Raw genomic sequence first — 23,249 nt, forward strand, 5'->3', positions numbered from 1 at the left:
GCTTGTTGCCTTCAAAGGAGGAGATCTTGCTCCTCAGCATAGAGAACTTCTGTCTTCACTTCCTCATAGATCATGCTCTGGTACTCACCACATAATGAATTGGTCCAAGTCACTAATCTGCTGTAAAACTACTTCTCTTTTTTCATCGCTGGATTTGTTTTCTGTCAGATTAGTAACCTGAATTGACTCACTGTATAGTAAAATGGAACCAGCAAAGGGGAAAGGGGGGAGCAGGAGCTGGCAGTGCAGAGGTGTTCATAGGTTGGTGAGAGCAGGATCTCCTCTTTAAATAGAAGTAATAGCAGATCTAATAGCACCTTTATAAACAGCCAAGCAGGGAATTTACTTTTTGATGCTATACTGCTGCAGGATGGTCCTGGAGACACAGTGGGCTGGACCTGGGGCCAAGATCTGCACTGCAGGGCACTGTGTTCTGCCTCCACATTGTGCTAGTTTCTCAGAGTTGTTTGTGCTGTCATCGAGTGGTTGGCAGTGTTGTAGTGTTTTTGTGAGCTTATTCCCAGCCTGTATGTCAATCCAGAATTGATTCAAGGCTGGTTTTAAGCCATCCATATGGCAGTTATTGACAGAAGAAAGCACTATAGCACACATTTCATTTATTATTCTGAAACTCTAGGAGGGATGTAAATGGTATATCAGTCTCATGCAAGCCTCTGCTGCCTGAAATTTAACTGTTTACTTGCTACTTTAAGTATTCAGTAAGAAAACATACTACTAACTAAGAGCAGGCTTTTATCACTCTTTTTAGTCATTAAAGAAACTAAATCTGAATTTCCTTCTTCTTTACACTGGCTTCTGCCTCCTAATAACCCGTGCCTGTAATGAAGGTTCAAAGAAAAAACAGCTTTTCACAATTACTTAGAAAGGTCAAAGACATCACTTCCAACTTAAATAAAAACCCAATACAGCACTTCTGGCACACAGCAGCTCGAGCAGTAGTCAGTCTCAATACCATATACTTAAAAATGTTACATATTCTTATAATAGAATATGTAAATGTCAGGAAATGTTCACTGGCAGACTGGATGAGCCTAAGAGCCTTGCAGCTGAGCCCAGAGGGAAAGCCCTGTTATGCTCCCAGCTTTTCCTAGCACGGAGTAGCTCCTCTTTCATCCAAGGACAGTTCACCTGTGAAACTGATCATAAGTTATTTAGTTATTGCAAGGAATTTTACTATTTACATGAAATAAAACTGTTATGACATCTGTTACACTGTGAGACTAATGAAAGCTTTGAAATTTGAAGAAAACAGAAATACTTGAAAGCACTATTAATCCATAATTTTTGAAGTTTTAATTAAGTTCCAGGAGAATAAAAAGAGAGTAAGAGAGCAGATTGAGGAAAAGAGGGTGGAAAAGATGGAAAAAGGAAAGAACAATAGAAACAGAGACAGAAGGAAAGCACTACTTGACAGGTAGTTTACAAAGCAACTTGCAAAAAGAGATAGTCAAAAATGAATAGGCATTCATCTACTATTCCATTTCAGTGAGATGCTAAACTCCTCAAGGTTGGATCAGAACCCAGCCTGAATTTTGCTGAATCTATAAATTCTGCAGATCAGGGATCTTTGCTTCCCTCCATTTCAACCTACCCTGATAACATTAATTATTATGCCTCTGGTGCATTTTGTAAACATTTGAGGTAATGAATCTATTACACAAAATACTGTACTATTCTCCTGCTGGAAGGCAACCCCCACTCTGAGTTCTTGAGAATGCAACTCATAGTTAGGAATTTCGGTGATTTAAACTTCCTCCCACCAGCACATGCAAATGACTGCAAGTACTGGCAAGAGCTGCATTCTCTTATCCCCATATCAGCCCTCATATCCCTGAACATGCTCCTGCAGCCGTCAGGAGAGGCAGCAAAACGCCGTGTTGGGGAGGGACAGATCCTTTACCTATTGCTTTCAGGTTACCAAACACAACGGATTAAAAAAATAAAAAATCTTGAGGATGATGAGTATGTGAGAAATTTAGGTAAACTAAGCGACGTGAAGAGAGATAGTGGAAATTAAGATGAAAGTTTTCATCCCTTTTTCTGTTACTGACTTCTGTGGATATTATAAAGGCAATCAGCCAACTTTGTATTTTTGCTATCTCTAAAACAGTGGGAACTGCTGATGTGTTTAGGGATGAAATATTTGAGGGTTTCGTGGACGTATGTGAAACATACTTCACAATATACGACTCTCTCAGGCCTCATTTTCGAAAGCCTCGTTCCTTGTGCCAGATGTTTGTATCAGTGTCTCATGAATGTGAACTGCATACAAAATAAGAAGTTTCTGTGGGTTTTGTGATTTAAGTTCATTATCAACCAATAGGGAGTCATAGAGCAATGCAAAATCAGGCTGAAGACTGCTTCAACAGGACAGCTAATTTAAGACAGTAAAACCTTCCTACACAAGGTGCTCATACATTTACCATGTTTACTATTTTTGGCTAATAGATAATGCCAGTCCTTCTTGTTGCAAAAAAACCCCACTTGTTATCTTCAAATCCACTGAGGACTTGTGGTCCAGCTTGTTTTCTTCATGTTTGCCTGAGACTTCTATGGTTTTGTATGCCACTACTAAGTTTCCCTCTGCTTGCGCTTCTTTAGGATGATGACCTCTCGCTCTTGAAAACTTTATCTTGTGCTTTCTTCCTTCCCGATGACTTTCTGCTCCCTCCTGGAGTACTCTGCCTGCTTTTGCTTTCCAGAACCCTTTCCAGCAGCGCGGTGCTGAGGGCTCAGCCCGGTACTGCTCCGGCCCTACGACCCTCTGCACGCAGAGCAGGTGACAACAGCAGGCGCCTCACGGGAGCCTCACGACACACGCTGGCCATTCCACAAACAGCTGCGATTATTAACACTGTCTCTACGGGTACCTCTCTTAGTGCTTTCAGAGCCTGCAATCGCCTATTAAGCGTGACGGGCTCCTGTAGGTGCAGCTCCGTCGTCTCGCCTTATTCCGCAACGCCGAACTCGGGATGTCCCGGCGGCGGCGCCGCCCGGCCGGGAGCTGGGACAGGCACAAGGGCAGGGAGCAGTGAACAGTGACACGGACAGGGGCAGGACCGGGGTAGGGCCAGCCCCCTCCCGCCGCCTCCCCCGCTTCCTCCCGGCCCCGCCTGTTGATGTTTCACTTGCTTTTAATTCCCGGGTCTCAAGATGGAGGCGGCGCTGGGACGTCGGGAGCTGCTGCCGCTGTCGCTGTCGCTGCTGCTGCCGCCTCTGGCCGCCGCTCTGCTGGGCCCGGCCGCGCCGCTGGGACAGGTACCGCCGGGGCCAGCCCACTCCCTGCCCTGTCCCTGCCACAGCCCCTGTCCCTGCCACTGTCCCTGTCCCTGCGCCTCTCCCTGTCCCTCTCCCTGTCCCTGCGCCTCTCCCTGTTCCTGCCCCTGCCCGTGCCCCGCTCCCTCACCAGGGTGAGCCGGCCCTGCCGCGGGGCGACAGAGGTTCCGCTGTCCCTTTGCTGGTTCGTGTGGACAGGATTCGATGTGTCTGACAGCTGTGAGGGGGGAGAGCGGCACTCTGTGCAGTGTCGATGTGTTTATGTTTTCGGCTTGTCTGCCTACATCCCCATGGTTCGGTGCCGTAGAAGTACGCTCTGCGTTAGGTCCACACTTGTGCCTAGCCTTCTGGTGAATTGAACCAAGTAAAGGGGCTTGATGTATTGGTATATCTATAAATACACAGGGCATTGTGTTGTCTGTTTTTCTGTTCCAATATCTATGCTGTATCTTGGTGGCATCAGTTTTTAAATGGCTTTTTAAAAGAGTGGAAGGAATTCTTTGGGTACTACTTAGGAGAACTTTCCGGTGGGAATGAAAAGATTTGCCACAGAACCAGGTGAGCTCTGAGCTCTAGAATTACAGAAGAACTGGGTACTTCTGCCTGAGCTTGAATCATTATCAGATAGATGTTATAGTTGTGAACCCAAAGTGTAAGGTCACAGAGGGAAGAGTTGTGAGGGAATTGTAGTCAACTTATCTAGCCAGTGTGAAGTTATTGTTACCTGACAAAATTTATTATGTCATTTTTTCCCTCCAGAGTTATTTATTTATAAGTGTAATTTAAGTGCAGCATTTCCAAGAAAGCCTGAAGGAGGCCCTGTGCTGGCACATCCTGTGTTGCGAAGCAGGATTCATTTCTGGCCTTACTTCCTGGTTTCTGCTTCTCTTTATGAACTTCGGAAGAGAGACCTCCTTAGCTCTGACTTGAAAACGGGGATCTAGATCTTCAGACACCTATAAAAGTGTCTGAATGCCTGAAATGAGGTGTGAAAAAGAGAGCGGAGGGAGCTCAATCCTTGGGTACTTTGCTTATCCCCCTGAGAAAGGGAGTGCTGGCATGGATTTGCCGAAAGGCTCACGAAGTGACAGTGTAATACAGACTTACGCTCTTCCTCGCCTTCTACCCAGAAACTGGCTCACTTCCACACTGAAACTACAGCTTGGTAGCATTAAAGTTCTTTGTCACTGGCAGTTTTAAAGGACACCCAGGCACATTTGTGTCTGCTGTCTTCGGATGTGAAAGTGTGAGCGGGGCACAGGGGTGCTGGGGCAGTCCCACGTAAGGCAGCTTGGGGTCAGAGATAGCACAGGTGTGTTTTGGGGTGTGAGCAGGGCTTGCCTGAGGACCTGTAAAGCCTTATGGGCACAGCTGTGCTGTTTGTGGGGTTGATTTTGTCCATTTGTGCCGTACTGCTCGGGTGGTCTTGTGAGCTCATGATTTGCTAGTTTGGAAGTGTCTGCACTCTCTTAATTTTATAGGGGTCTGGTGACCTACATATAGGCAGAAAATTTCTTCTAAGAGTCAAAAAGGAACATACAAAATTTTACTTTAGTGTTTTTTTTCTTTTTAAATATTAAACCTGGCAAAATAAAAACTTGCGTATTCTCCTGCACTATTTGGTTTTGTACATACAGGGCCAGTTTTGATGCAAAAGGAGCAGTGTGTCTTGAGAAAGTTTTGAGTAAGAATCAATGATTTTTGACGCTGAGCTGTTTTTTGGTGGCCTGTTAGGAACAGAAGAGCCTAGGCAGTGGGAATGGGCAGAGTGGGAACGCCATGCTGTCAGGTTGCCTTCAGAAGCCACGAGCTCAGTGCAGTGGGCGATGGGGTCGGAATAACTGTGTTGTTTCCTCAGGATGGCTTGGGGCTGCAGACTGGCTGGGAGCAGGCAGCAGCAACACTTCGCATTTTGTTAACTCTTCCATGCGGGGATTAAAGCTAGTGTTAAAATTTACCTCCTTGCTGATGGCAATGGTGCTAGAGAAACCATAGTGGAAGGACTGAGGAAAAGCCTTGTGACTCTGGAATAGCATTTTGTAAGGCTGAAATGCTGTTGTTCAGCTCTGGAATGTGAACGCCTCAGCTGTTGTGCAATACTTGTAATTTCTTAAAAAAGCTGTTTAGAAATCTGGATTTTTAAATTTTTTTTTTAACATTAGCATGTCTGTTACAGTTTTTATTTCTCAGCATAAAACAAAACAGGACTAAAAATTGATTTTAGACAAAATTGGGGGGTTGTTTTGTTTTGGGCTTTTATTTCTTTAAAAAAATTAAAGGGAATGATGCAATAAGACAGCTGACTTTCATGTTAAAGTAATGTTTCTGATGAAAGATCAGGATAAGGTTTTGTGCTTCAGAGTATTTTTTAATGTGCTGATAGGAACTGACTAAAAGCAGTGCTAATGCTTTTAGTTATTTGCTCCATGTTATTTGCTTATTCTGTTTACCTCGTGATAATTTAGGCTAGCAGAGTTCTTTCTAAATAACATACCTGCCTACCAGAGGTTTTTTTCTTTTTAGTTCAGTTCAGTTGCCTGGAAAAAAAATGCTTTTCTGTTATATGTTGCCTGCAAGAAACCTCTGTGTGGATGGGTCGTTTCACAACAGCAGGAATAATCTTCACTACATCAACCATTTGATGCAGTCAGTACAATATATTTTAATCAAAGAAGAAACCTGTTAATAGCAATGTGCTGGAATGTTTCTTCCATTGCTTTATGCTGGTTTCTCTATTAGGAGCTTGGCACATGTGAATTTCAGGCCTAAAAGAGCTGACATCATCTTCCTATGTACATTTGATTAAATTAAAGCAGTATGATTCAACCGTGTCTCTGTGATGTGAGACAGTATTCACCTTTAAAACTCATGATAAAATACCATAGTATGAGCTGGTTTAATAGGGAGGATACAAAGGCAGTTAATTCTTGTAACACACATAAAGGAAAGGGAAGGATCAGCCCTGTTACAATGAGTCATTGTAAAACAAGGAAGGACTGAAAGTAAGCGTGCTTGTTCAGAAAAGCAAAGTAAAGGGAAAGCATCATGTTAGATCATTGTATTAAGAAAGGGTTCAACTTTAGCTAGTTAAGAAAATTCTGGATGTAGTTATCTTACCCAAAATTCTGTCATGCAGTTTAATAATGCCAAATCGCAATGGAGAAAATTTTGTACAGAAATTTTCTAAAATGTGAGGGACAAATTATAGCCCTGCAAACTTGCGAAATTCTAACTTGTCGTGTCAAACATTTACCATGGTTACTTCTTAATTCAGTTATGCCTGATTGCAGTTAAGACTCTACAACATAGTTCTGTTTTGATTCTTGTGAAAGAATTATGTGAAGCATGGATCATGGAGCCCTGTATTGCAATATGTAATTACACTATTTGGAGCCAGTTGTCCATGTGAGTGCCAGGACTCAAGTGGTGTGAGTTCGTGTGGTAGTTTTGTTTGTCTATTCAGACACTTCTTTTCCCATAATCTCTTCTCAAATTTAGAAACAGGTTGTTAGTTTTGTCTTTTTTTTTTTACCCGTTTGGCAACCTGCATCGAACTTTACATTCTTCAGTCACAAATAGGGTTTCAGCAGTGCCTATGTAATGGCCGTGAGGAGATTGTCTGCCTTTCAAGTCTCTGTACAGCTGGCCTTCTTGTAAGGCTTTGTGCCATCTGTTCTGGGACTGCCCACTTGGCTTCCCACAGGCCTTGCAGTGCAGAAAGAGCCTTGTTTGGAGAGCCTCAACAGAGAACAGCTGTGCTGCAAGTGGGCCGGCTGCTAGCGGCAGAGTCTGGATGGGGTTTGTGTGGCTGATGCAGCTGTGTAGGACTGAACAGTTATCCTGTACTGGGAAAAACTGAACAGTGCACCCCATCAGGTATTCACTGCCTGTGGATAAAGTTTTTCCATGATTCTTTAATCAGATAATCAGATCTGTTTGAAGTTCCTGCAGGATTGGATCCATCAGCTTTCTCTTTTGCGGCATTTTTCTTAAAAAGCAATATTAAGTGAAATGTGGTGTTAGTCTTTGAGAATTAATGAATATTCCCTTTTAACTTATGCCAGATGGTTTATATTCTTGCTGACAATTTTTCCCCTTATTATTCTGCTGCCACTGTGATCATACTGCCCCAGTTAACAATCCTGGGTTCTGTTGCAGCACACAGTGAAAGAGAAAATAATTAGAAAATGATCACTACCTACTTACCTCTGCTGATCCAAGCTCACAGAAATTCACTAGTTCACTGTAACCTATGCCATCACACTGTTAGTGCTGCTGCCTAGCTGTCCTAGAACAGAATGACTTATATTTGTGGTAGGGGTGCTGTCCTCTTTGGAGGTCCTGTGGCCAGTAAATATCACTGCTGGAGCACTAAAACAGGGATGAGAAATCATAGGAAAACCCAGGAGAGGCATTTACATCCTGTAAGACCATTGAGAATGATAGGGCCATTTTTAGTGCAGATTGGAGCTTTGTGTGAAGGCATTTACCAGCACAGGAGAGGATAAGGGGCTGCAAGGTATGGAACAGGGTCAATGGTAAGCTGAAAGCACACTCCAGTTCTTGGGGATTTGAATTGCTTCTTGGGGCTGTCCTTTCATTCTGGCTCTGTTAAAGTGCTGCTTTTTGAAATATCCCAGTGAATTCAGAACCTTTTAAATTGCAGGCCTGTCTGAAGCTTTTATGATATTGTTAATACTGAAAAGTATATTGTAAGTTATACAACCAAGTTTTACACTCATAGTTGAGGCTTCTCCAGAAATTGACAGTGCAATAGTACGGACTCTTGCAGAGTTCCCTGTAGTGCTCTGCTCTCAGTGGCTTTGTTGTTCCAGGATTGGCTTATTGTGCTTTTAGAAAATAAGGGATGTGGGGTTATTTACTTTTCTTAGTACTGAAGTACATAACCACCAGACATAGCTACAAAGCACTATAAAACACTTTCTTCCCCTCCACTGTCAAGTTGTGAATTTTATTATGGGAACATAAAAAAAAAATCTCTGTTGAAATTAAAGGATGTTCTGTAAGTGTGTGAGTCTTCAGCCCTCGGACTGGAAAGATGGGGGTTCGAATTATTACTGGAGCACTTTCTAGCAAGTGTGGCTTGTCAGACCAGGCATTTCATCTCGAAGGACTGGTACAAGAGCTGTTGACCTGCCACATCTGTTTCCCACCCCTTTAGGGGGCATAAACCACTTGAGCACTTAGCAACGTGCAGATATTGAAGAGGTACCAATCAGGCTTGTGATAACAGGGGCAGTGCCATGCATCACTTCTTCCCTGCTGTGGATGAAAGTGGACTAGCTGGGATGGTGCTCTGCTCTCCTGTGAGCTGCTGCTTCCTTTCCCCCAGCACTCCTGCCCAGCTTTTCATTGCATTTGGCACGCACCTTGTTGTTCTTGCCGTCCTGTAGATTTTGTTATGGAGTATGTGTAGGGTCAGGAGGATTGGCCACAGCAGGCCTCACTGAGTTTTGAGTGTGATGCTGCAGGAGACACCAGTGGGAGCCCATGGGAAGACAGCAGTGTGAAATTCGCCTTCAAGGAAGGGTCAAGACTGAGCTGGAACACTGCTGTTTTCTGTGGGAAGATACAAAGAGTAATGAACAACGTGTTCATAAATTGCAAAACGAGAGCATATGACAACTGAGTAGAATGGATCTACAGAATATGGGAAGATATCAGTAGATTTGTTGGATCTGGATGTGAACAGACTAGGCCCAGGCAAGGCAACAGTATGCGTTCTCTGTTTTGTGAACACAAAATTGCAAGGATCATGATACAGCTGCTGTAGGGGAACACTGATCATGGCTCTGAGTTACTGAGGAGCTTTATAAACCTGTACCATTAAGGAGATGCATCATCATCACCTGAGGTGGTGGTGAGGACAGACATCTCCCGAGGAGATGCTGCAAGGACAGACAGATCATGCAGCAGAGGCAGTCTGACAATCTGCGTCCATCAGAACAAGGAGCACAGCTCATTCTTCCCAGCTGTGTCCTTGGGTCTCTTCTGCTTTTCCAACTCTTCCTTGCTTGTTCAACTGACAGAAGAACGATCTGGCAGATAAGGGAAAGTTTCTGTGCCAGTTTAATGAGCTAAATTACCTCACTGACTTGGGATGGATGAGAGGGAAGGATGATATGCAGGAGAGATCTTCACTCTCTCCTTCAGTGGCAGAGGTAGCAAGTGGTTAAACCCTTTTATTTGTCTGCACCTTACAATCTGATTTTTGAACCTTTGACAGCACAGAAGTGATCCACTGAAATACTTCATTCCTTAAACATGTAACATGCTCTTCAAGTGCAAGTTCTAAGTATGTTCCAGAATCCATAACAGTGCTTGTGGATACTCTGTCAACAGAGCTGACAGCTGTTTTGAAGGAAACTAATCATTGTAAATATAGCTAATTTTGTGCATTTAACAGTCAATTGTTGAGCATATCTAGCTTCCTTCATGCCCTTCACTTTCAAATAAAGCATTTGATTTAAAAAAAAAAAAGGAGGGGAATTTCCTATTTTTCATCAGTCATTTCCTTTTTCTTGTAATCTCAGTGAGTCCCTTTGTAGATGTGAAAAAAGATTGTGAAATACTTTCTGTGTAAAAAAAAAAACCCCTCAGATGTAATTTGTGGCTTAAAAAATGAAAGACTATTAAGACTGCCTGGAAAATCCATCTTTTGTGCCCTTTGAATTCCCAGAAAACAGAAAAACCAAGGAAGTGATGCCACAAAGTTTTGGTAATCTTTTTAACAGTTTGAGAGTGTAAAAGACTTACAGTTCTGAATGCTAAGAGCTAAAAGATATAAAAGTTTGGTGGATTTTTATTATTAATATACACAATTCTTAACATATGAGAAGAAAATAAGTGGCTTGAGGAAATTACAGGAAGACAGGATAGAATATATCCTATGTTTATACAGTTAATTCAGTTTGTTTTTTCAGTTACAGACTTCAGTTGTCTGACTAATTTGGTAATTTTCATTTCTTTTGAATAGCTAGGATTTAAGTTTTGAAGGAAAGTCAATATAAAAACGTGTTTCATAGAAGGGGCATTGAGGAAGAGATTTGATCTCTTTGGTCCTGGTGGCCAGGGAGTTTTCCTACTGATATGCCAAATGGGTCTGAAGTATTTCCAAGTCACTTTGAACCAAAAGGTTATCTGTGTTAGGTTTTAAACCATTCTTCTCATGATGCCAGATTGCAGCTGAATTGGACTTAGAGGTTATTTTTCAGTTTTTGACCGTTCTGGCTACTTCAGTATGCTCATTAACACCCATTGTTTCAATGATTTTTTTGACATTATAGTCATGCTTCAGAAGTTTTCTGTTCGTGAACTGGGGTTGTATTATGTTAGGTACTGTGTATTTCATGTATTTTCTGGCTGAAAATCCAGTGTTGTGTAAAAATACTAAATGAAAAGTCTTTTTTGTATTTACATTTTTATTTATTTTAAATTCTGAGCACGTTCAACTTCTTGTTGAGACATGACTCACTTTTTAACTGTTGGTTGTGAAACAATGACTCAACAACAGAGCTCAAGAAGATGCTGAAGGTATGGAGACATTTTCCAGAGGAAAACGGATCCACAGAATCACTGAATCATTTAGATTGGAAATGACCTCTAAGATCAAGTCCAGCCTTTGACTGACCACCACCCAGTTAACTAGACCAAAGCACTAAGTGCCATGTCCAGGTGTTAATGAAATGAAGTTGTAATGATTTAAGGCTCACACAAGCCAAATATGGAGCTTAACATTATTTTGGAAGAGGTGTCTGAGGAAAGCAGTGTGACAATCATTACTTTTGGCTATGTGCATGTAAGATTTGATTTTTGTATGTAGTTTTTTCAGGGACAGACCTGGGAGATTTAAGGTCCCATTTACAAAGCAGCCCCAGAAATTACGAGGGAGAAATGAGAGGACAGAATGAGTGATTCAACAAATTACAGCAATTAGGGTTTGAAAGAAAGAAGCAAATCCCCATTTTCTGTGTCCCATGTGGCATAATTTGGGAATCATAACCAAAGAAACTGTATTTCTGCTGACAAAATTGAATGCTCTTTACTATAGACTAACATGTATTAAACTTCAGTTTGAAGACTAACTGGAGTGCTTAAAAAAATGTACACAGAATCTGATTTTTACCTTTTGTGGTTTATTATTTTTCAGCTAATAAGAGAGACTTCCATTATGTCCTTATGAAACAAGTGATTATTATTATTACTATTTTGTCTTTATTACAAAAAAACCACAAGCTATACATAGGGGGATGCAGATGTCATTCTTTCTCATCAATCCTCTCTATTAAAAAGAGGAGTGAAAAAGCAGACTAATCCTTACATGAAACAAGGAAGCATATTCATTTTCCTTGTCTCTGCTGGTTAGAAAGCCTGGGAATGCACTCTGGGATTAGTACAAAGTTGTTCTGCCAGGGCAGTCCATGAAAGTGGCCTGCAGTGTACTTAGTGCTCATGTGTTTTCTCAAACTTACATCTCTTCTGTTTTGGTTTTTTTTCCAGGAAGCAATCAGAGTTGGTGTTATGATGCTGAACACCAGTGGAGAATTTCACAAAGGACAGGTTTGTCCGGTTTTTCTGTTTATTCAGTGAATTAATATGCAGTGAAGCAAAGTCTGCAGCAGCTGCAAGTATATCCTTTATTCTGATGTCAGTCAGTATGGAGTGTGTCCCTCTGAGAGCAGAATGGCAGCACAGGAGCAGGAAACATACACTCATTCTGGCTGTCTTTCTTTCAGGTTCTTTTCAACATCACCTATGTTAATGGACAGGTTTATCTGAATGACTTTCCTATGAAAAGTGGGGTTGCCCACGTAACATGTCAAACAATAATATGTGAGTATTCTCTTTTTTTTATTATTATTATTTTATTTTACTCCATCCCCTGGGGTATTTGGCTTCCCTGTTGTCTAGTAACCAAAGCTTACAATAGCTATGTGTTCTGTATTTTGTAAACCAGAGCATTGTGGAAGCAAAACATTTCCCAAGGTAGGACAATTCTGGTATTAAAACGGATCAAAAAAAACCTTACTGCCTTCATCTCAAGTCACATTAACAGGCTTGTGTGTATATGGTCTAATCTGAAATCCAGACTCTGCCCATCTTTTCAAAAGAATGTTTTTGCACTACAAGCTAGACAATGTAAACAGAAGGACGCAACTCCACCCTGCTAATGGCCGTGTCCCTAGGTTGGTTGGCATATATCCAGAAGGAGATTCAATAACAGAAGTATGAATTGTTGGTAGGAAGATCTTTTAATTATATCACTTCTGTGTCTATTGGACAGACAAGTTTCTGCCAGACAGGATATTATAGCACAAATACTGCACTTTTGTAGGGTCCTGCAGTAGTTAACGACTTCACATTGTCTTGAACCTGGTGTTTTTCTACTGATTCGGTGCTACATTTTTTGTAAAAAAAATGAAAAGTACTGTGATTTTTTTCGAGATCCACAGAGCATACTGTAACATAAATTAAACAAAGACTTGTTTGATTTAGGCTTCTGTTGTATTGAGAACAGTCTTCTGCTGCATGAGATGCAGCCAGTCTTTAGGTTGATATCTGAGGTCATCCTCATCAGGCACTTACAGAATACTAACACTTTTTCAAATTGCTTCTCTGACCGGTGACCTTGTTGCTTGAGCTCTTCTTTCCCAAGCATGATCAATTATTAATTTGACAGTATTTCTTTTCTGGAGAGGGAGAGCAGTAATCAATTTCTCTTTTTCTGGCACAAAACCATGGCAAAATGTCATTTACTTGCAAAATAACTCACTTCAGAAAAACAGATGTGATTTTATTGACTGATAGCTCCTGAGCATTCTCCTGTAGTTCTGATTAATTTCCCAAAGCATAGTTGTAGCATTTGCAGTGACTAGTTTTGAATCTGAAACAGTGAGGAAAATACTGATTTGACCAGGGAGCTAGAAACCTGGAACTCTTTATCTCCATGTTTGAGTCTGAGTCCCCAGCACAGTACCTCTCTGTCTTACCTGCAATGTAATGTTTATAGTATTTCCTTACTAAATTATTGACAACAGATTCAGGTAGTGTTTGTAAAATGCTAAAGAAATACCAAGATACTTACTAATAGAGGAGGGAGAAATACTCCTGAGTGTATAAAAACAAAACTTGACCTTAATAATCATGCTTTTGAATATTAGAGACCATGTACTCTGAGGTGGTTGTCAGATCATTCTTGGCACCTATTTCCCCTCTTGAAGTTCCGCCAAATGTCAGTTTTGGAAGTGTATCTCTCACTCCTGTGAATGTAGTGGTGGTTGAACAGCCTGACACGTGGTAAAAGCTGGGAACACAGGGAGCTTCAGCTGCTTGGCATCTTGGAGGCTTTCAGTGCATGCTTGCTGCTCCAAGTCAAAAAACATTCAGCAACCAGGTTAGTGCCCTGGCTCACACCTGTAGGGAACTTTCTTTCTGCCACTAACTTAGGCAATGGAAGACATTACTAAATTATGCCAGAAAGTATTTTTCTATATTTTAAATAATAAATATAGCTTTATGAGGACAGGGATCACAGCATAAAAGTAGTGGATACACGGAGTAGTGACTGTGTGACTGAGAGACCCAGATCAAGCCTTATCCCACATTACATGACAGACTCAGCACTGCAAGGGACCAGTGGCTTAGCAGCAGGAATGGTGTGGTCTCGGTTCGTGTCCCTTGGTATCTGCAGGCTGGAGAGATCCCTCACCTCCACTCTTGTGCTTCTCCAGGCCTTCAGTGCTAGCATGCCCTCACCTGAAGCAGAGGTGGGGTAGCTGGGAGAAGGATACTAAGACTGTGCAGAAACAGCCAGGGTAGGAAGGCGGTTCTGCGTGTACTTGTAGAATATTAAGTTGTTGGAATAGCTGAAAGCGTTTGGGTAGGAAGAGAGGTTGAGGTGTCACCAATCACATATGAAAACAGAGAGGGGGATAGAAAAATATGTAGGAGGGAACTGGCACTCATCTTGAGCAGGAGATGCAGTGTGCCTGAAAAAGAGCATATTTGTTTCTGTATTCAAGAGGAAGAGAAGTGTTGTACAAACCAAGATGTTTACACAGGTGCCTGGCTAGGCTGTGGCATTACTCTTATGAACTCCTTTGGACAACTGAAATAAGAATGCAGCAAACCAAGCCAAAGGGCTCTGCTTAGAGTGCTTAAATGCAGACCTCAAAGGCAAAGATGCAACATTGTGTGCAGGCCCCCTGAGTTAGGGGATGGATTGTAAAGCTCTGCTGTGTTATGAGATCTGCTCTGAGTCTGATTTGGTGATGTAAAAAAATCATGGCACCTCTTTTAGCTGTTGCCCAGATAACTGCTGGTTATAAAAGCAGTTACTGGAAGTGTTAAGGACATCAGCATAGCGCAGATGTTCTGTACTGCTGTTCTGGCATCTCTGGTTTGATGCCAGTGGTACTCTGACTTCTCCATTCAGGTGCTGCATGTGCAAAGGCATCTATGTCAGAGTTGCATCTGTTTTCTCTATGGCCGGGTACTGCTTTCTGGTTGAGGTGGTTTCTCTTTGAAAATCATGACATTGTGTGTTAACAGTGGAGAACAGAAGCTTGGATAACTTACCAGATCAGCAGCGCCTGGGAACCGTCAGTGTTCGCATCATGGTTCACCAGTGGCCTTTGGCATCCGCTTCCGACTTGCAGCTGATTGTCATTCAGGAAGAAGTGACAGAAATTGATGGAAAACAGGTAAAAAAACCCACCTGCTACAACATTCTGTTTGTTTTTAATTTAGGAGAGGCAAGTAGTTCCCAAGGATTAAAAGATTTACATGTAACTGGCTGGTGATTAGAACACAAAGTGTAAATTAATGTTAACTAACACAGTACTGAGGGAGATAACAGCAGAGTTGGCAGTATAATAGTGGGAGTGTTTCATGAGGAAACTTCAAGTTTTAATGCTTCTATTAATGTTTTAATAATTATCATTTACTATATCACATGCACTTTGAATAAGTGAACCTGTGCAAGCAAAGCCAGACTCACAAGCAAGAGTTGATTTATAAAATAATGTTCAAAACAAACAAAAGGGGCATTGGCTCATTCTGTGTCTTCAGGTTTTCCCCACTGTTTATCCAAGCTAACAAAAGGTTTCAAGGAGGTAGCACAGGGAACAGCTTGCAGCAGGAAATTCTTATGGCAAGTGGGCTTATTGTGAAAGCCCACTACACCTGAGAGCTTAGCCATAGAAGACTTTGCATGTAACATAGTATGAACCTTGACAATGAACATGGATTTTGAGATGAACAAGCACCTCCACTCTAACTGTGATTCCACACCCTCCAGTTCTAACTGTATTTGCACAAATAGCAGTCAATGTGAGGGGTTGCAATTCTAGCTTAGATTGAAATGTGCAGAACTGAGTTCTCAAAATTACCTGTATGGGGTAGTTGATTTACCAACCAAAGAGATTATGTAGAAAAGGTCCAGCTGCTGAAGCCAGCAACTGGCTTATTTCTGTGTAATATTTCTGCTTCTGTACTTCTGCATCTTACATGTGGCCAGGCTTTTTTGAAGCTGGCTTGTGTTCTGCCCTTTTCTGTTTTTTAAAGGATAATGATGATAGTACCACTGATCCTTGATTAACTGCATGGTCAGCATGTAGTATTTTTTACAGGGATCTGTATCATGTCAGAATCTTACTCTGGTAGTGAAAAGCCCCACTGAGAGGTCTGTAGCTTTTCCAACGAGGTCTTTATCCCACTGATAATAGCCTAAGATATCGTGGTTTGATTCAGTTGTTACACAGCAGTGGCATTGTATTCCAGGCCTCAAACTGGACAGCACAATGCATTTCAGATTTTCATAGGGACCTAGTAAAATAACCAGAAAGCTAGTGCTGTTTCCTTGATTAAGTCAAAAGCAGTCTCACATAAGCACAGCAGGCAAGCAGAATCACCTCCCTGAACCTTCTGGCCACACTGCTTTTGATGCAGCCCCAGGACAGAGCTTGCTTTCTGGAATGTGAGCGCATAGTGCCAGGTCATGTTGAGCTTTTCATCGACCAGCACTCCCAAGTCCTTCTCTCTAAGGCTGCTCTTTATCCATTCAGCCTGTACTTGTGCTTGGAACTGCCCCAACCCAGGTACAGCACCTTGCACTTGGCCTTGTTGAACTTGGTGAGGGGTCCACCTCTCAAGCCTGCTCAGCTGCTTCTGGATGGTGTCTCTTCCCTTCAGCACGCTGACCACACGGTGTCATCAACAAACTTGCTGAGGGTGCACTCAGTCTCACTGTCCGTGAGTGCCAGCAAAGTTGTTAAACAGCATCAGTGCAAATACCCATCCCTGAGGACACCACATGTCACTGATTACATTTGGATATTGACTGCAAATTTCTAGAGTGCCACCATCCAGCCAATGCCTCATCCACTGCCTGGTCCATCTGTCAAGTGCACATCTCTTGTTTGGAGACAAGGATGTCAAGCAGGACACTGTCAAAAGCTGTGACACTTGGCTTTCAGTTGTTGAAAACAAGCAATAATAATCCTGCAAGATCAAAAGTGTCAGTCTAACTCAGCAAGGCTTTCAGTGCTTGCAAGTGCTTTCACTACATACCTGAGTTTTCCATGCCCTAAAATGCCTCCCTGCAAGAGGATGGTGATGTGCTGTGTAAGACTAGGTTAAAAACCCATGGACTGACTACCATGTGCTTTGGCAGGGAGAAAGACCCAGTCTGTTCAGTGTATTTTCTGATGTGGTGTGGTCTACAGAAGTGTGATAGGTGAAAACAAAGAATACTAATTCATGTTATAACAGCCCTGTGTGAGCATCTTAGTGGCCTGGAATTTTCTGGGATGTACTGGTGTCCTCTGCCAACCTGCTTCAGTGTTGCTTTAAACTCGGTAATATCATGTTTGCATCTTTTGTAGGTTCAGCAGGAAGAAGTAACAGAAATAGATATTTTAGTGAAGGACCTGAGAGTGCTTAGACATTCCAACTACACCGTCCCTTTGAAAGAGAGCATGCTGTATTCCATGCCAAGGGACAACGACGTGTTATTTACACTGCCCAACCTCTCAGGAAAAGGTATCTCTCAGCTGTTAAGTGGTATTTTCATCCATATTCAATGTATTGCTTTACAGGGTAAAAGAGCATCATTTATCCCTTGTTTTACTTAGTGAAAGAATGTCTTCAGTAACAGGGACAGGTTTTATTTTATATGTCTTGGTTTATATTTTTTCAAAACACCTAAATTCTACTCTTAATATTAGGTATTTTATTTGTTTGTTTCGAAATCTGTTCTCCTTTGAAGTACTTGATACTTGGCAGTCTGCACTCCAGACATCTGACAGGAATAAATTTCTCTCACAGATCTGTGATGGAAGTTTCTCTACAGCTCACCCTTTTTCCTGAGAATGAAAGAGAAAACTGTAGAGGAAATACCTGTCTGGGTCAATTCCAAACCACAGAACAGTTTTGTGTTATTAAACCTGAATAACTTTAAAGCAATGGAAGTTATTTGATGCCTTAATTTTATTTCAGTTTTGTTTAATCAAAAACTGTCAAGGATATAATTGGAGTAGAATATTTTGATCTAGTCCCTTCACCTTTTAATCTGATGACAGCTTAAATTTACAGCTAAGGGCATAGCTAAAGGCTGCACTGTACCACTGTTTCTGCTTCTTATCAAATTCACTACTCACGTCAAAAAAAGCCTTCTATGTTCTTGCAGTAAATGTATGAGAACTGTACCCTCTGTAGAGAAACACAGCATGTCTTTATTTTCCTGCAGAGTGAGTCAAACAAAAAGCAAACTCTCCACTAAATCTAGCTTTTCTTCTTCAGATATTCAAGATCCACTGCAAACTACCAGTCAGTACCTCATCCAGCAAGCAGAAACTACAGTGGATGAAGAGACATTGCCTGGCAAGTTACCAGAGACCCCTCTTAGGATAGAGCCTCCATCTTCCTACAAGGTGCTTTTGTTTGCTTGCTTGTTTTAATTATTAGTATAATTATCAATATATAAATATAATTATTTAAAGACAGACAAGCACTAAGCCCAGTGGATTTCTGCAGATAAACCTGAAATAAACCAAAAAATGCCCCCTCCTAAATGACTTGCAGTGGCAAGTCTAGTAGGAATCTGTTTGGCTTCTAAATCTTGCCATATTCTGACCACACAGATACTTCATGATAGTCAGTTGTGATATTTATATTATACTGAGCTAAACATTTATGACAAGTTCAGATATTGCTTAAAGTCCACCATTTTCTCGTGATTCTGCCCAAGTGTGGAATGGACCACTGGTCTCACCTGTAGGAAACACAGTAACAGCTGAACAAGTTTCAGTTCCAGCTTAGGCAAGGATGGGTTTCATGGCCTCCTCTGTGGCCAAAACACTCACAGTTACATATAAGCCACTGTCTGGCTGTTCAAGTGTCCTTGGTTTTCCAAAGGGCCCTTTAATGAATAGAGAACTAAACCTTCACCTGTTTCAAACTTTGAACAATAAACATAACTGAGCCACCAATCAATTCCATCATGCTTTTAGGTATGTTTAAGAATATATGAGTTTAAGTAAAATTATCACCATGTAATGTGATTTACCAGTAGCTAAAAAAAAAAATAAAAAAAAAATCCCCAATCACTTGCTTTGTTTTTGTTTTGTCATCTTTGTATTTGTACCTGTTTTGTAGGTGATGTGCCAGTGGGTGGAAGACCTGAGAAAAAGGTTGTGCAGATTCTGGTTTCAGTCTTTACCTATCTTGTTTAGTTTCATGGAAGTTGTTGTTGTTGGAATTGTTGGAGCAGCTCTTATTATCAGAGTCTTAAAAGTGATTCTCCCTTCCTGTGAAAATAAGTAAGTAATTTTTGTAATTGTTTTTTTGCTGTGATGAAGGCAAAATATTGACTAAAAGCGTCTTCCAAGAAGCAGGCCCATTGTGTAGGATAATGGTAGCAAAAATTCACTGAGAAAGCTACTGGTAACTTTCCATTCCAAGTGCACTTCTGACACACAGGCATTTCAGAGAGACATGGGGAAGTATTTCATTGGAAATGTCTTTAGCTGAACTGTCATACTGCCAAATTTTTATCAAGTCTTCTAAGGACTACATTGTGAGATGCTATTAAGGTAGTTCCAAGAAAGGAGAGGGAACTAGGGCTAAACAATTCCAACGTCTCCAAATCTTTTCATACTCCGTGTTGGAGTTGTACAGTAGTTCTGAAAGGCCTCAATACTGGGTTCACAAGTTTGTGTGGGAATTCTCCAAGGGGACCTACCTCTGTAGGCAGCTTCCAAGCCATAGTGACTGGTGCTGGCAGGGGTGGCAAGAGGCCACAATTAAGGTGATTCCCTGCAAGGGCTGTATCCACTTGGTGTGTGACCAGCAACACTAACACTTTTTGGGAATGCAAGGTCTCAGAAAAAGGGGCAGAAATATGAATTAGTAGCTGCAGGTAACAAATCAGTGTAGATTTAATGCTGGAATGGGCAAGCATGTGCACTTTTAAAGCAACCTAAGTCAGCTCTGGAAGAGCTGTCCCTTGGACCTTTATGTTGAGAAGCGACTGACAGCACAGTGTGCACCATCAGCCTCAAGCACAGCTGGTATCTTCAAATGCAGCTGCTCAGCTGTGCCTCTGAATGGGCCTGCATGCAGTGAATTCATGTATCCCCTCAGGGGTACCAGTGGCCTCGGGCCTTCTGACAAACTGGGAAAAGGGAGGGGTGGAAGATGAGGAACGTTGGAAACTGCAGTGACAGAAGAGGCAGGGCTTCCCCTGGCAGTTCACACAGCGTGCTGTCAGGTGGGAGGGCTGCCCTGGTTAGAGCAGAAACAGTGGAGAAACACTTTGTACTCTCCCCAGCAGTAAGCAGCTTACCACTGGCAGTGAGTAGCTTTAACACTGCCATGTATGAAACTGAACTAAGTAGAACTAGGAAGAAAATTCTAATCCCAGCAGACTTCAGCAAAGTGGATGATGGCCTGTCCATAGCAGAGCAACCAGCTTGCAGTAATTTCTCTTCCACTTGAGGAACATGGGGCTTGCTCATGCCTTGTTACAGTGTGTAAAGAATTTGAACCACCCCCTCATCTTTAAAAAAACCATAACCCCTAAACCACAGTTATTTTTTTACTACCTGTGTAAAGTGGTCCTTTAAAGAATGGTAAAGGTTTAACTCAGGATTATAAACCAGTAAGAATGAGCAGAACATCCCATCTGGTGAATGACAGTTGCAGATGTGAGTTGGGACCTCACCCCAAGTCTTTAATGCCATTCTGTGTTACTCTGATGCAACTGGAGGCTGTGGCTGAGTCCTGGAGAATCAGCTGTAGGTCCTGACAGCAAACAGTTTTAGACTACTGTGAAACTGAGCAGATAGAGCCTACACTGCTGGTGTTTCAGATGCAGAAACTGAGCAAAGGGAGCCCTCAGAAACCACAGGCAGTACATTTTGGAAGCATTTTTCATTGCAACTTGCATATCATGTAAGAGATGTTATGAGGGTAATACTTGATGCATTGATTTAAATTAGGTTTGGGGAGTTTAGGAATAAGTTTAATGTTTAGAACACAGAATGTTTTGTGTATTGTTTTCTAATGCCAGGTAACCTTACCTTTCAGAGGCATCCTTCTCCTGGATCAAGTCAGCTTTGTACCTGTGACTACCATCAGCCTGCCTTCAGACCTTTCAGACAGGAAAAGTTATTTAGATGAGAAAGCATGTGCTAATTAATACTGTATTTACTTTGGAATTACTGGTTTTTAAAAACACACTTTTAGTTGATCTGATATTTGGCACCTGATCTTAATACCTTGTTTTTTTCCTACTAAGAAAACTAAGTCAGTTGATTAATTGATAAAGGGCCACTCAGGCCAAGGCCTAAAACTGACTTCCTTGTGCCTCTCCATAAACAAGCAGCCTTTTCAGAAACTTCAAAACAGAACAGCTGCCTTTTCAGAAGCTTAAAAACAGAACAGCTTTCCACCCTGGGGGCTACCATTGGTTTAACTTCTGTGAAGTCACTTTTCCATACTCAGACAGGATGCTGGCTGCCTTCATGCCCGTAAACTGAGTCAGCTGTCCTGACTAACACAGTGATGAAATTCAGGGTGTCCTTAAGTCCTCAGATAGCATTCTTCAGAAAAAGATGAGGGAATATTGCAAACATCAGCTGTGCCTGCAAACCTAAGCAAAGCTGCCCCACATGGCTCCAGGTCTCATAGGGTCAAGTGTGTCTTGCAAGGAAGATACCACTACCAAACATTTGTGTTACTCAAAAGATCTGACTGACATTTTATATATGCAAAACAAAAATTTGAACAGCAGATTTCTATTTCAAGCACTTTACATTTTTATGGTCCCTTCCACTCATAAAAAGCGTTAGCAGTTGTTACCAGCTTGCTTTTTGTATCTGCGACAGCAGTACTCTATGAAGTCCCAAAAGAAAAATGAAAATTCCATTAAATTCTACAGAAATACTGGCTTACTATTGCTGAGTAGGCCCAGTCTGCTCATGCCAGTTTGTACTGTTAACATTTTTCAAATAAATATTTAAATTGTTTATTAGACTGTGTTTCATGTGTGCATTTATAGTTAAGGCCAAACATTTCAGACTCGGGGCACTATCTGTTCCTTAGCTTTTCACTGTTTTTACTCACAAAAATTGTTTTTCAAAAGAATGAGTAGGAAAAAAAACCTCCCAGCTGTAACTGCCTGGCACTAGACTGAGCACAGTTATCATCTGAGTGATCAGAATTACCCATGTTCAGCTGGAGGTGTTACAGAGCGAGGGAGAAAAGCTGGGATTCCCCCCTCCTCCTGCCCTAAGGAAACATTATCCTGAGTTTCATGAGATCCAAGTTACTCAGATGCTGGTCCTTACAGCTGGTCTGTGACAGGAACAACTCTCATCGTCTCACTGAACTGACAGCACTGCAGTGATAAAAGGAACATTTCTAACACTGACGTGGCCTTGTAAAAAAACCAAGCCCAACTCCACCACCCAGCAGTGCACTGTGGTACACACCACAGCAGCTCAAGTTAATGGGGACACTGCTCAAACTTCCCCTTGTTTTTTGGTTTTCTTTTTGTTCTAGTACCTTGCGGGTGGCAGAGGAGACAGATTGCCACCCATGGCTGAACAGGAAACTGCTAGGATTAGCACAGGAATGGTGCTAATGGTGCACAGAGAAGAGCAAATCTTCAAACAGGTGTAGACAAACTTCTCTGTAGGTGGATATTCCCTGGCCCCTCCATTAGCATAGTTCAAGCAGAAGTGATGTACAAGGCTGAAGTTAGCTGCTTCTAACAAACGAAAAAAAATAGGATGGACAAGAAACACAACAGTTCTTCCTTAGTGCACAAACACAGTAGGAATTACACTGCAGATGGAAACTCAGCAGCTGTTTGCATGTGCTCTTTGCATCCCTCCTTATGAAACTGAAAACCAAGCACCTGCAACAGCCACAAGGAGATTTAGCTGTTCTAAACAGCTGCAACAAATCCATGGTTAGGCCTGAAAGTGTTGGTACTGCTCCAAAACTTGGCTAATTTCTGCAAAGTTACAAAGCACCAGGAAAGAAGTATCACCATCAGATTAATGAATTTCTAAAAATAGTACAAATCTTCAACACAGTAACTACCAGACAGTTTCTCCTGCTTTATGGAGCTGGAGTTATGGAGCATTTAAAAAGTTAAACTTTTGTGTTTCTGCTAAAGCATACACATGGTTTTCCCAAGTCACAAGTGTCATGCCTTTCAGAGGAGTACTACTCTGAGCTGGCACCACTCTGAACTATTTTGTAAATTGATTAAAAAAACTGCCTCACCTACCTGAGGCAGTAAGGAATGAACTGTCCTGCATGCTGGTCATGGCAGGTCTCATTTTTCCAGGATGTGAACTGATCAGGATACATGTGCCCTCTAGGGGAAGGTATGTGGGGGGACTGGGAACTTAAAAAAAACC

At 41.8% G+C, this 23,249-nt stretch overlaps 1 protein-coding gene across 1 annotated transcript; it reads left to right on the top strand.

The window, feature by feature from the left end:
* Nucleotides 1-3,119: 3,119 nt before the first annotated feature.
* Nucleotides 3,120-21,850, top strand: GINM1 (glycosylated integral membrane protein 1). The gene is made up of 8 exons (XM_063390085.1): nt 3,120-3,279; nt 11,818-11,877; nt 12,054-12,150; nt 14,869-15,020; nt 17,202-17,358; nt 18,118-18,248; nt 18,973-19,136; nt 20,905-21,850. The coding sequence occupies exons 1-8, from the start codon at nt 3,175-3,177 to the stop codon at nt 21,014-21,016; spliced, it is 978 nt and encodes a 325-aa protein (XP_063246155.1). The 5' UTR covers nt 3,120-3,174; the 3' UTR covers nt 21,017-21,850.
* The last annotated feature ends 1,399 nt before the right edge of the window (nt 21,851-23,249 follow it).

Source organism: Prinia subflava, chromosome 2, assembly GCF_021018805.1.
Source record: "Prinia subflava isolate CZ2003 ecotype Zambia chromosome 2, Cam_Psub_1.2, whole genome shotgun sequence".
Lineage (NCBI taxonomy): Eukaryota > Metazoa > Chordata > Aves > Passeriformes > Cisticolidae > Prinia > Prinia subflava.